Below are 14,561 nucleotides of genomic sequence, written 5' to 3'. Positions count from 1 at the left end.
GGTTGTCCTGAGGGTTGTCCTGAGGGTTGTCCTGAGGGTTGTCCACATGTCCTGAGGGTTGTCCTGAGGGTTGTCCACATGTCCTGAGGGTTGTCCTGAGGGTTGTCCTGAGGGTTGTCCACATGTCCTGAGGGTTGTCCTGAGGGTTGTCCACATGTCCTGAGGGTCGTCCACATGTCCTGAGGGTTGTCCTGAGGGTTGTCCTGAGGGTTGTCCTGAGGGTTGTCCTGAGGGTTGTCCACATGTTCTGAGGGTTGTCCTGAGGGTTGTCCACATGTCCTGAGGGTTGTCCTGAGGGTCGTCCACATGTCCTGAGGGTTGTCCTGAGGGTTGTCCTGAGGGTTGTCCTGAGGGTTGTCCTGAGGGTTGTCCACATGTCCTGAGGGTTGTCCTGAGGGTTGTCCACATGTCCTGAGGGTTGTCCTGAGGGTTGTCCTGAGGGTTGTCCACATGTCCTGAGGATTGTCCTGAGGGTTGTCCACATGTCATGAGGGTTGTCCACATGTCCTGAGGTTGTCCTGAGGGTTGTCCACATGTCCTGAGGGTTGTCCTGAGGGTTGTCCACATGTCCTGAGGGTTGTCCTGAGGGTTGTCCACATGTCCTGAGGATTGTCCTGAGTGTTGTCCACATGTCCTGAGGGTTGTCCTGAGGGTTGTCCACAAGTCCTGAGGGTTGTCCTGAAGGTTGTCCTGAGGATTGTCCTGAGGGTTGTCCACATGTCCTGAGGATTGTCCACAAGTCCTGAGGATTGTCCTGAGGGTTGTCCACATGTCCTGAGGGTTGTCCACATGTCCTGAGGGTTGTCCACATGTCCTGAGGGTTGTCCACATGTCCTGAGGGTTGTCCTGAGGATTGTCCACATGTCCTGAGGATTGTCCTGAGGGTTGTCCACATGTCCTGAGGGTTGTCCACATGTCCTGAGGATTGTCCACATGTCCTGAGGGTTGTCCTGAGGGTTGTCCTGAGGATTGTCCACATGTCCTGAGGGTTGTCCACATGTCCTGAGGGTTGTCCACATGTCCTGAGGGTTGTCCACATGTCCTGAGGGTTGTCCTGAGGATGGTCCACATGTCCTGAGGGTTGTTCACATGTCCTGAGGGTTGTCCACATGTCCTGAGAATTGTCCACATGTCCTGAGGATTGTCCTCATGTCCTGAGGGTTGTCCACATGTCCTGAGGGTTGTCCACATGTCCTGAGAATTGTCCACATGTCCTGAGGATTGTCTTCATGTCCTGAGGGTTGTCCACATGTCCTGTGGATTGTCCTGAGAATTGTCCACATGTCCTGAGAATTGTCCTCATGTCCTGAGGGTTGTCCACATGTCCTGAGGGTTGTCCACATGTCCTGAGGGTTGTCCACATGTTCTGAGGGTTGTCCACATGTCCTGAGGGTTGTCCTGAGGGTTGTCCACATGTCCTGAGGATTGTCCACATGTTCTGAGGGCTGTCCACATGTCCTGTGGATTGTCCTGAGGGTTGTCCACATGTCCTGTGGATTGTCCTGAGGGTTGTCCACATGTCCTGAGGATTGTCCACATGTCCTGAGGGTTGTCCACATGTCCTGAGAATTGTCCTAAGGGTTGTCCACATGTCCCGAGGGTTGTCCTGAGGGTTGTCCTGAGGGTTGTCCTGAGGATTGTCCACATGTCCTGAGGGTTGTCCACATGTCCTGAGGGTTGTCCTGAGGGTTGTCCACATGTCCTGAGGGTTGTCCTGAGGGTTGTCCAAATGTCCTGAGGGTTGTCCACATGTCCTGAGGATTGTCCTGAAGGTTGTCCTGAGGGTTGTCCTGAGGATTGTCCACATGTCCTGAGGGTTGTCCACATGTCCTGAGGGTTGTCCTGAGGATTGTCCTGAGGATTGTCCACATGTCTTGAGGATTGTCCACATGTCCTAAGGATTGTCCACATGTTCTGAGGGTTGTCCACATGTCCTAAGGATTGTCCACATGTTCTGAGGGTTGTCCACATGTCCTGAGGGTTGTCCATATGTCCTGAGGATTGTCCTGAGGGTTGTCCACATGTCGTGAGGGTTGTCCTGAGGGTTGTCCACATGTCCTGAGGGTTGTCCACATGTCCTGAGGATTGTCCACATGTCCTGAGGGTTGTCCACATGTCCTGAGGATTGTCCACATGGATGTTAAAATCACCAACAATGTGTTGTGCCACATAGGGGTGCTTTTCCAGTTATCAAAAGGTTATTAATAATTTTATTCAACAATTATTAATAATTAATAAAGTAGACTATTTATCAAATTGAATTATCAAAATGATTTAATCCTCGTGGCACCACCTAGATTTCTAGGAAAAATGATAACTTTCACAGCGAAAATCAGTCTCAAAAATAGATATTATTCTGCAGAATAAAAAATCTTACTTTTATCACTTACATAATAACGGTTGAAGGCACAGTTTGGCACTAGCTTTGTCAAACAGCCATTGTGACCAGGATTTGTGCAAAACAACACAAACGACTTCTCATTAAAATCAATCAGAATTTATTTACATACGGGTACCAAGTAGATGTAAAAGCGATACCCCAAATAAATCATGATGGTACACTACGATAAACATAAAATCATCACTACTAAGAATAAAACAACAACAACAATAATACAAATGAAACCTTAACTGCATGAATGGAAAAATAAAATCAAAACAGTAAACACGTGATATAAAACTTCCGATATTCTGTGTTTCAAAACGACTTGGCTGCACGTGGTATTTAAAGATGGCGGCGTCCTCGTCACACCACGTGCAATCAGACAGGATCACGGTGTTTAAACCGTGATCAACTGGCGAAGTATTTTCATCAAACATAAATTTAGCTCTGAACTGCTCTAGATTACACTGATCAACTCAGGACTCAAAAACCTCACGCCTCCTCTGGGTCTCCGGGTGCTGATCAGGGTTTCTGCCCGGGGTTCTTTCGGTCCGAGCTTTCAGTCCAAACCGCACGCTTGGTCTTGTAGTTTTCGGGGACAAGGCGGCCATTTTAGGAGGCACATTAAAGCTGATTTCGAGCCGGTATTAAAGTTGAATACACACATTCACAAAATGTTCATAAACATTCATAAGAGTTCACATGACCACATGAAGTCGCACAACAAATGATTCCACGGTTAAATCAGCACAGATCACAGACAGCAGTTCACTCAAATCATCAGAGAAGTTTCATAGTATTTGCATCAAACATCGAGTCCTTGTCACTCCGAGTCTTGGGGGAATGATTTCATCATCCTTTAAAGTCTATGTTGTCCAGGTCTATCTTGAGAGGGATGAGGGATTTCCACTTTTGCTCTTTGCCATCAGAGAGACCGCACAGGGATCTCTTGGATTTAGTCCTGCAGCTTTAGTATTTGGTTGTGTGGTGGGTCGTCCTCTTCAGCTTCTCAAGGGAAAATGGTGGACGGAAACATCTCACACTGAGCACAATGTGCTACATTATGTCAGTAGTTTCCAGGAGCGTCTCCATCATGCATGTCAGTTGGCACAAGAGCTGTTGTGTTGTGATATGACATAGATGTAGACGATCGGAAGCCCATTGCTACCAGACTGGACGCAACAGGGTCACTGGTCCAGCTGACTGCCAGACTCATCTTTGGTTTTATTAGGTTGGCTGGAGTCTTCTCCTGCCAAGAAGACCTGCAGGTCCAAACGTGTGCCTGTTGGAGCAGGAAACATCTAAAACATGCAGGGCAGCGACCCTTGAGGGCCAGAGTTGGGAAACACTCGTCTGTAACCCATTTCAGATTTCTGGATGTTCCTGAGTTTGTTCAAGTCCATCTGATTCTCTGTCAATAATTCAGATTTTAAAACTTAATTTATGATGATTTCTTTCTTTAAGGTAAAAAAGTGGTTGAAGGGCACTTTGAGGAATTTGAAATCCAGTGAGCTGAAGGAATTCAAGGATTTCCTGAATGACGCAAAAGAATCAGAGGATGGTTTCAAACCGATCGAACTGTGTTATCTGGAAAAGGCGGACATATTGGACACAGTAAATGTGATGATGGAGAGGTACTCCTCAAAGACCAAAGAGGTGGCCGAGACGATTCTAAAGAAGATCAAAAGTGATAAAGGTATGTTGTAGAGAAGTAAAAAAACACAAAAACCATCTTACTATGAAGATTTTATCCTGTTTAAACAATAACTGATAATAATATGTTTCATTTCATTCCAGTCTCTCCAGCTGATGTAACAGGTAAATGGTCCCAGTCCCTGATGGGGCTCTGGCTTTCCTCAGTTTCAGGAGGAAGTAGAGGCGCTCTTGAGCCTTCGTGGCCGTGATGCCGTGTTGGTGTCCCAGGAGAGGTGACGTGCACACCCAGGAACTTGGTTCTGCACCATTGATAGAAACAAGAGCAACAAGAAACAAGTGCTGGGAGTGAGCTCTCCTGAAGTCCACAACAATCTCTCTTGTCCACATTCAGAGAGATTGTTGTGTATGCACCACATGGTGGCTAACCTCACTACTGTTGTCTGGTCCACATGGTTTAGTTTAGTTTATTTTAGTTGGGGGACCGGGACCGCAGGCCAGAACGCAGCTCCCGAGGCTCCAGCCTGCAAACATGCACAGAAGAAAAAAAAGGGGGGCCGGCACAAGAAACTACAGGAACGATGGACAAAAATGATAGTTATGAGATATTTATAATAAATAAAAATGGTAATGGAGAAGAGAGGAAGGGAAAAGGAGAGGAGAAGAAGGGTGAGAGGCACCGCCCAGTGGATCATGTCGGTCCCCCCTGCAGCATAGGCCTATAGCAGCATATCTACCACCAAGCTATATTTGAGACTAACTATTATAGTCTTGTTCTATAGCTGCAACTATGACTACTGACTCTAACACACTAGAGTTTACACTACCTAGAGATTTACCAACACCAGCTAGAGGTTTACTAAACACTAACTATAGGCTTTACTAAACAGAAAGGTTTTAAGTTTAGTTTTAAAGGTGGAGGTGGTGTCAGCCTCCTTGACCCAGATTCGAAGTTGGTTCCATAGTAATGGTGCCTGATAGCAGAACGCCCGCCCTCCAAATCTACATTTAGATACTCTAGGAACTACGAGTAAACCTGGACTCTGAGGGCCTGATTTACTAAAGGTTTGCATGCGTAAAAACCTGTGCAAACTTGACAGCACCCGCAAACCAATGTGCGAGCTGATCTACTAACGGCGTGCAAAGACGACTGCGTCTCTGAAATCCGCAGAATAGTGCACGCAATCCATTTAGTACTTTTGCCCTGATGAATAATCAATATGGGGCGTAACCGCCAGAGAGCGCTAAATACTGGGAGGGGAAGATGCAAATAGGTTAATTTACCACACACAATGAGATTTACCAAGCCTGAAAGTCGTTGCGCGTATTGTGATTGCATCTGTATTTAATAAGTTGGAAAGGAAGGTGCTAATCTGCTGCTGCTGTTATTGTGGCAAGGAGGCGACATCCAAAATCAAATAATACGCAGAGAGAGAGTCTTTATTCTGCTGCATGCTATTTTAAAAATGGTTGCACAAGTTTTATTAAAGGCCACTTTTTCTTTAGTTCTTCGCCTTATATCTTGCCACCTTCTCTTATTGTGCCCCCCTCCACTCGCCCACAAGCAGGCCAAGCCTTTGTGCCAAAACTTTGTATTTTATTGATTATTTATCTTTTTGAACGTGAAATCATCCTTCGTAAATTACAATTAATTAAAACCCGTGCTTATTAATCACAAAACACAGGTTAAACATCATGACCAAATCCGCTCCGACCCGGTGTGTCAGGATCAGCGCAGACAGACTGCAGCTTCGCCTGAATTATGGTTCTGCGTTAAATCGATGGCGTAGCCTTCGGCGTAGGGTCGCGGTGCGGTGTGCGTCGCTGCGTAGCCTACGCCGTCGGTTCTGCGTTAGTGTAACGCGGAACCATAAATCAGCCTTTAGTGTGCGCTCTGTGCGCTGTTCTGAACACTTCTCTTCTCTTCTTTCGGCCATATGATGGCCCCGTCTGTCACACATTTACTGTCAGTGTTTGCTATATAATATATAATATTTGCAATATACTGTGGACATCTGAATAAAAACTTAACTCATAAATAGATTGAATCAAAGCGCTCTCCAGCTCTGTGTCTGATTGTCTTTTTCTCCTCAGATCATGCCGAGCACCGCGGGGTCACGTAAACCCGACCAATTAAATATTAAAATCAAATTCAGTCCTGTGGCCCGTTTTTCGATTTCGTATTTTTGATCTGTGCCTAAAATTGAAATATGAAAAACCAGCTGTTTTTCCGTTTTTTGTGTTATAATAAAAAACTAATAACAACATAACCAGTCACTTTTTCATGTTTTGGTTTTTGATTGGCAATTGAAAATGGAAAGAACGAATGATACACGGATTCATCCAGACTCTCCATGGCGCAAAGTTTGCGCTCGCAAACCGTAAGACGCAACACCTCATTTAAATACTACAGTTTGCACATGTTATCAATTGCGCACGCAATCTTAGTTGATCACCCGCAAACCACGCAACAACAGCATGCGCAAACTTTTTCAGTGCACACGCAATTTAGTACTCTTTATTTAGGATCTTAGTAAATCGGGCCCTGAGAGCGGAGAGCTCTGCCAGGAACATAAGGCACTATCAAATCTTGTAAATACTGCGGAGCTAAGCCGTGTTGGGCTTTATATGCAATTAATACAATTTTAAATTGGATTCTGAATTTTACAGGTAGCCACTGGAGCGACGCTAACACTGGAGAGACGTGGTCTCTCCTGCTGATTCCTGTCAGCACTCGTGCTGCTGCATTCTGGATCAGCTGGAGCCTATTCAGCAAATTACTTGGACATCCTGCTAACAAAACATTACAGTAATCCAGTCTAGAAGATACAAACGCATGAACTAGTTTTTCTGCATCACTCTGCGAGAGGATGTTTCTAATTTTTGCAATATTACCGAGATGGAAAAACGCTATTTTACAAACCTGATTAACATATGGTTTAAACGACAAATCCTGATGGAAAATAACACCAAGGTTTCTCACAGTTGCACTGGAAGCCATCGCAACACCATCTAATCCCTTCCTAAGATGCTCTGGACCAAGAATGATAACCTCTGTTTTATCTGAATTTCGAAGCAAGAAATTTCTGGACATCCAGTCCTTGATGTCCCTAAGACATGCCTGAAGTTTAACTAACGGTTCTGTTTCATCCGGCTTCATAGACAAATAGAGCTGCGTATCATCAGCATAACAATGAAAGTGTATGCCGTGATTCTGGATTATACTTCCCAATGGCTGCATGTATAAACTGAACAAGATTGGCCCTAGCACTGAACCCTGCGGAACACCATAACAGACCCTTGACTGTTCTGAAGAAACCTCATGTACATGAACAAACTGGAACCTGTCAGATAGGTATGATTTAAACCAACATAGAGCTGTCCCTTTAATCCCAACAACGTGCTCTAACCTGTGCAGTAAAATGCCATGATCTATAGTGTCAAAAGCAGCACTGAGGTCCAGTAGAACCAGTATGGACACTAATCCCTTATCTGAGGTCCAGTAGAACCAGTATGGACACTAATCCCTTATCTGAGGTCCACTAGAACCAGTATGGAAACTAATCCCTTATCTGAGGCCATAAGAAGGTCATTGGTGACTGGAACCAGTGCTGTCTCTGTGCTATGATAGATTCTGAACCCTGACTGAAAGACTTCAAACAGATCATTTCTATACAAATAGTCACATAACTGGATTTAAACTGCCTTTTCCAGAATTTTAGATACAAATCGAAGGTTGGAAATTGGCCTATAATTAGCTAAGGTGTCTGGGTCAAGGGAAGGTTTTTTAAGTAAAGGTTTAAATACTGACACTTTGAAAACCTGTGGTACATATCCTAAACTTAGGGATAGGTTAATTTGGTCCAGTATTGTCGTACCAATAAGAGAAAAAACATATTTGAATATTGGAGTCGGGATGGGGTCTAACATACATGTGGTTGACTTAGCTCTTTTAACGAGTGAAGTCAGCTCAGGGAGGTCTATAGGATCAAAACAGTCTAGAGGCAAGTCAGAGCCTAGGGAAGTCGCTAAAGCTGAAGAAACACCTACAACCGGCTGGTTGATTTCTTCTCTAATTCTCGCGATTTTACTGTTAAAGAAGCTCATAAAGTCCTCACTACTGAGAGCTGCAGGAATGCACGGCTCAACAGAGTTGTGACTCTTTGTCAGCCTGGCTACAGTGCTGAACAGAAAACGTGGGTTACTTTTGTTATCCTCTATCAACGTTGAATAATAAGCTGTTCTGGCTTTGCGAATGTCTTTTTTATATACTATTATAATATCTTTCCATTCACGATAGGAGTCTACAGACTTACAAGAGTACCACTTCCTTTCCATTTTACGCACGCTTTGTTTCAACATGTGAATATTTGAATTATACCAGGGAGTTAAGCTCCTGTGGCTCGAAACCCTCCTTTTCAAAGGAGCAACTTCATCTAAAGCTGAATGCAACAGATCAGCAGTGTTACTAACAAGAAAATCAACATCAACATCAGAGGTAGAACCCGGGTCACTGGCCTCTATTGCTTCAGTAGAGGCTTCACTATTTTCCACTGTCGCAAGATGAGCTATGGCCTCCTTAAATTTAGCAATAGCTTCATCAGACAAACATCTGCTAAAATAATACCTCCTATTTTGCACTTCAACATCGACAATATTAAATTCAAACGTTATTAAATAATGGTCGGATAAAAGGGAGTTTACAGGTGCCCCCAACAGATCATGAGTTTCAACACCGTAGGTGAGAACGAGATCGAGAGTATGATCAAAACAGTGCGTCGGTTTGTCCACTTTTTGTCATATACCCATTGATTCTAGAAGAGAATTGAAAGCTAATTAAGATTATCACTTTCAACATCCATATGAATATTAAAATCACCCACTATGATGAATGTATCTGTACTGATCAATAATCCAGAAAGGAAATCTGAAAATTCAGACAAAAACTCTAGATAAGCACCAGCAGGGGGCCGGTACACTACCACTAACACAACTGGCTTCTCTGATTTCCAGCTCGGAAATTTCAGACTAAGCGTGAGGGTTTCAAATGTATTATAATTGCACTTAGGTTCAGTTTTTGTTTGGAGACTGGAGTTATAAATTGCTGCGACTCCTCCGCCTCGGCCCGTGTTTCTAGGAATGTGATGATTAAAATAGCCGGGCAGAGTCGATTCATTCAAACTAACATACTCTTCCTCCTGTAACCATGTTTCTGTTAAGCAGAAAACATAACTCCTAAGGTGCAGAGTAGAGGTATAAAGTGTGTGGTGTATGGGACTGCGGACTTGAGAAAAGAAACAAAACAAAAAAAAAAAAAAAAAAAAAAGATGGGGGGATGTAGGTGGAATGAGGTTGCAGCAATGCACGACCTCACTCCTGTAGTCCGTTTCGTACCCGTTGCTGATGAGACCCACCAAAGTCGTGTCATCTGCAAACTTGATGAGGAGGTTGGAGTTGTATCTCGCTGTGCAGTCATGGGTGAACAGGGTGAAGACGAGGGGGCTAAAAACACATCCTTTGGGCGCCCACGTGTTCACAGTGACGGTGCTGGATGTGTTGCTGGCGACCCGTACTGCCTGTGGTCTCCTGGTCAGGAAGTCCAGGAGCCAGTTGCACAGCGAGGTGCTGAGTCCCAGCTGGTCCAGTTTGTAGTCTGATGTAGTGTCATTTGTTGTCCAAGGAGTGCACGTTGGCCAAAATGAGGTGGGAATTTGCTTGCTTGTGTAGTTTAGCTGCTAGCCTGGTTGGTTCTGCCTATGCCAAACAGAAACTCACGGCTGTATGTGCACCTTTGGACTTTGTAAACGCGATAAGGATGGACAGGAACACTTTTACAACACTTTGACCAACAAAGGAAAACACATATTCAGTACGAACTTTCCACATTTGTTCTCAAACATTTGGTCCGGTCAGCCGGTTTCTCTAACTACTTGGCTTGAGAACCTGACAAATCTTTGTTTGCTTTCTTTTTTCCTTTTCGCATAAAAAGTTGGACAGTAGTGCGGCAACTTCGTAGAAACAATTTGGAGTGGAAAAGGTATTTTTCTCTGGGAAGACAAGGGAATAGTCGCTTGTCTCCAGCCCACAAGCTCCATCTCCAGCATATTTCTACTCATGAATTTACCATTCCTCCTCTTTATGTGTCCAAACCATCTCCCACTTTCTTCCCTTACTTGATCTCCACGATTTTGGACTGTAAACACATCTACTGTATGCTAATCAAATGCTGATGGAGCTGCAGAACTGTCAGGAATGTTCATATGTTATTTGGGTAAAAACACCTGAAATGGCGATGCTGAGGCAGATTTGACCAGTTTTTATTTACATTTATATTAACACCCACCTACGCATTACTGCAGACAAGTCTCTGGTCACACCTTGCTTAGGAAGGTGTCTAAGAACACAATTAAGGATCTGAGGTGTTCCTCCATCCTCCAGACTTCTGAGCTACCAACCTGATGTGCTCTGATAGCAACTGTGGGGACCAATTCCACTCCAAGTCTTAAACCTGGACTTTCCACTTCAACCCACAACCCATCATGGCTCTCCTGCTAACATTTTGGTACTAGAAACCCAGAAGTTCTTGTCACTTCCACGTCCTGAATGTTCAGAGGTGTTGTAAAAGCAATTAACTCAATATTGGAAAGCTCGGCGTAAAGTTACAGCTGATCAGCGGATGTTCAGATCTTGATTGTTTTTAGAATTAAGTTGTTGAGTGAAGTTCATGAAACACTAAATCTCTGTCTTTACGTTCTTTCATTAAGATATGTTAAAGTCTAAGCTGAAGAACAAGAACCAGCATGTGTCTGAGGGGATTGCTAAAGCAGGAGAGACAACCCTTCTGGATCAGATCTACACGGAGCTCTACATCACAGAGGGAGGGAATGGAGAAGTCAACAAAGAACATGAAGTCAGACAGATTGAAGCAGCTTCCAGGAAACCAGACAGAGCAGAAACAGCCATCAGACAGGAAGACATCTTTAAACCCCCACCTGGAAGAGATAAACGAATCAGAACGGTGATGACAAAGGGAGTGGCCGGCATCGGGAAAACATTCCTAACACAAAAGTTCAGTCTGAACTGGGCTGAAGGCAGAACCAACCAGGACATCCAGTTCCTGCTTCCATTCACCTTCAGACAGCTGAATGTGCTGAGAGAGAGAAAGTTCAGCTTGGTGGAACTAGTTCATCGATTCTTCACTGAAACCAAAGGAATCTGCAGCTTTAAAGGGATCAAGGTCGCGTTCATCTTTGACGGTCTGGATGAGAGTCGACTTCCTCTGGACTTCCACAACAATGAGGACATGACTGATGTTACAGAGTCCACCTCAGTGGACGTGCTGCTGACAAACCTCATCATGGGGAACCTGCTTCCTTCTGCTCATCTCTGGATCACCACACGACCCGCAGCAGCCAATCAGATCCCTCCTGAGTGTGTCACCATGGTGACGGAGGTCAGAGGGTTCACTAACCCCCAGAAGGAGGAATATTTCAGGAAGAGGTTCAGAGATGAGGAGCAGACCAGCAAGATCATCTCCCACATCAAGACATCACGGAGCCTCCACATCATGTGCCACATCCCAGTCTTCTGCTGGATCACTGCTACGGTCCTGGAGAACGTCCTGGAGAACGTCCTGGAGAACGTCCTGGAGAACGTCCTGGAAACCAGAGAGGGAGGGGGGCTGCCCAAGACCCTGACTGAGATGTACATCCACTTCCTGGTGGTCCAGGCCAAACTGAAGAAGGTCAAGTATGACGGAGGAGCTGCGACGGATCCACACTGGAGTCCAGAGAGCAGGAAGATGGTGGAGTCTCTGGGAAAACTGGCTTTTGAGCAGCTGCAGAAAGGAAACCTGATCTTCTATGAACCAGACCTGAGAGAGTGTGGCATCGATGTCAGAGAGGCTTCAGTGTACTCAGGTGTGTTCACCCAGATCTTTATAAAGGAGTGCAACCTGTACCAGAACCAGGTCTTCTGCTTCATCCATCTGAGTGTTCAGGAGTTTCTGGCTGCTCTTCATGTCCATCAGACCTTCATCAAGTCTGGAGGCAACCTGCTGGAGGAACAAAAGTGGTTCTTCGGATGGTGGTTTAAAACAAGAGCCGTGCCTGACCTCTACCAGAGTGCTGTGGACAAGGCCTTACAGAGTCCAAACGGACACCTGGACTTGTTCCTGCGCTTCCTCCTGGGTCTTTCACTGGAGACCAATCAGAACCTCCTACGAGGTTTGGTGGAACCAAAACAAAGAAGTTCACAGAACAATCAGAACCTCCTACAACGTCTGTTGGAACCAAAACAAAGAAGTTCACAGAACAATCAGGGAACAGTTGAATACATCAAGAAGAAAATCAGTGAGGATCTGTCTACAGAGAGAAGCATCAACCTGTTCCACTGTCTGAATGAACTGAACGATGGTTCTCTGGTGGAGGAGGTCCAACAGTCCCTGAGGTCTGGACGTCTCTCCAGAGATAAACTGTCTCCTGCCCAGTCGTCGGCTCTGGTCTTCATCTTAATGTCATCAGGAGAAGATCTGGAGGAGTTTGACCTGAAGAAGTTCTCACGTTCAGAGGAGGCTCTACGGAGGCTGCTGCCGGTGTTCAAAGCCTCCAAGAAAGCTGTGTAAGGACGAACACGGACACATCTGTTTTAGTTGCAATCACATGTTCTTGGAGGAAACCAGTTAAATTCACTGTTCAACTAAATTCAGGTTCATGTGGGACCAGTTCTCCTCAATGGTTCATCTCAGGAAACTTTACATGTAGACAAGAGAAATTTAATGATAACTATGATCAATATTTATTGATTATTATTTGAAATAATCAGCATTCATTGATATTATATCCTACATTTCTTTGTTAAATGACATAATCAACTTTTAAATAATCTCATAATCGCTCTTTAATCTTCTCTGTAGGTTGAGTGGCTGTAACCTCTCAGGGAACATCTGTCCACTTCTGTCCTCAGTTCTCAGCTCTCAGTCCTCCAGTCTGACAGAACTGGATCTGAGTAACAACGACCTGCAGGATTCTGGACTGGAGCAGCTGTGTCCTGGACTGGAGAGTCCACACTGTCACCTGGAGTCTCTCAGGTCAGAATCCACCAAGTGTCCAACTGGTGACCGTTACAACTGTTTGTTTGGTTGTTTTATTAGATCCCCGTTAGCTGCTGACCTTTCACAGCAGTTTCTCTGGGGTCTCGTCAGAATCATCAGCTTAATTACAACATTATCATTAATTAAAATACATAAACATACATGCTCACAACTCAGAGACAACAGACACTAGGACACCTCCTAAAAGTAAAAAAAAACATTATAATCAGCACAATGGCATTATGAATCTACATTTCCTCTTTTGAAAGTCAGGATTTACATTTTCTCATCACACTCTCAAACAAAATATTAAGAAAAATCAAATGAATAGCTCAATTTATTCCATTCCATTTTTCAACAACACAACAACTTTCTGGACAGTGTGAGATAGAACAAACGATCATGTGTTGTCCACATTTTAACACCCCACCCCCTTCAGCAAAACTACACACAAACACAAAATAAATAGATGAAAAGGAAACAGTGTCAACACAATAAACATATTAATAGCTCAATTCATAACAGTCCATTTATTCTCCTGAGTATACAAAAATAACTTGAGCTTCTTCTTAAAGGTTATCATATTATCTAAAGTCCAAAGGTCTGGTAATTCACCCCACACCAACATCGCTCTGGGATTCTTCTGTTTTAAGTTACTTCTACGTGGAGGCAACAGAAAACAACCTGTTGATGTTAGCCTCGACAAGTGACTGTGTGTGGGACAAAAATGATAATCTTCTGTAGAATGTTTCTGGTGTTTTAGTCATAACTACTTTATTGATTAATCCCATCAATGAATATTGCCTCCTACATTCTCCACTTCACCAGGATGGATGGGTATTCATTACGTCCAGTGGTCTGATAAAGTTGCTTAATGACTCAGCCAGCTGCTTTGTTCTGATTTACCTGCAGCCTGGCCAGGTTACGTTTGGTTGTACTGGACCAAATCACAGAGCAATAATCCACATTTGACAAGACCGATGAGTGTATCACCTGTTTAATCAAATCGATAGACAGAAACTTCCTGCAGTGTTTAATCACAGCTGTACCTCTACCCATCTCTGCACTGTTTGGTAAACTTGTCTATTCCAGGACATTTGACTCTACAACATCCACTAATACCTTCACTTCTGTTACTTTCTCTATCACTACATCACCTGTAGTAAAGCACAGCACAGGGTAATTTCTTAATAAATGTTTTAGACCTAAAACACTACACTTTCTCTTCATCTGATTCAGAACTCGTTTGTTTCTTATCATCCATTTTTATGTTAATTTTAATTCCACTCTTCAAATCTCAGTTAAATCAGTAGGCACATTTGCCGGTGTATAAACTTTTGAATCGTCAGCATACATTGCAAAGGTGGCATGATTTAGAATAAACAGTAAATCATTGATGAATATTGAAAATAAAAGCGGACCCAAAGACCTCCC

General features: G+C 44.1%; 1 protein-coding gene across 1 annotated transcript in view; it reads left to right on the top strand.

Annotated features, from left to right (window-relative positions):
• LOC133450835 (NACHT, LRR and PYD domains-containing protein 3-like) overlaps positions 1-14,561 on the top strand; it is a 40,098-nt gene that overhangs the window by 7,751 nt on the left and 17,786 nt on the right. Inside the window, exons 4-7 of the mRNA XM_061729740.1 lie at positions 3,524-3,651; positions 3,848-4,079; positions 9,576-9,680; positions 10,801-12,655. Of these exons, the coding sequence (XP_061585724.1) occupies positions 3,524-3,651; positions 3,848-4,079; positions 9,576-9,680; positions 10,801-12,655 (2,320 nt within the window). The remainder of the gene's footprint in view (positions 1-3,523; positions 3,652-3,847; positions 4,080-9,575; positions 9,681-10,800; positions 12,656-14,561) is intronic.

The sequence above is a fragment of the Cololabis saira genome, chromosome 9, assembly GCF_033807715.1.
Source record: "Cololabis saira isolate AMF1-May2022 chromosome 9, fColSai1.1, whole genome shotgun sequence".
Lineage (NCBI taxonomy): Eukaryota > Metazoa > Chordata > Actinopteri > Beloniformes > Belonidae > Cololabis > Cololabis saira.
Note: the sequence above shows the minus strand (reverse complement) of the source record. Positions and strands in the feature narration are given on the sequence as shown.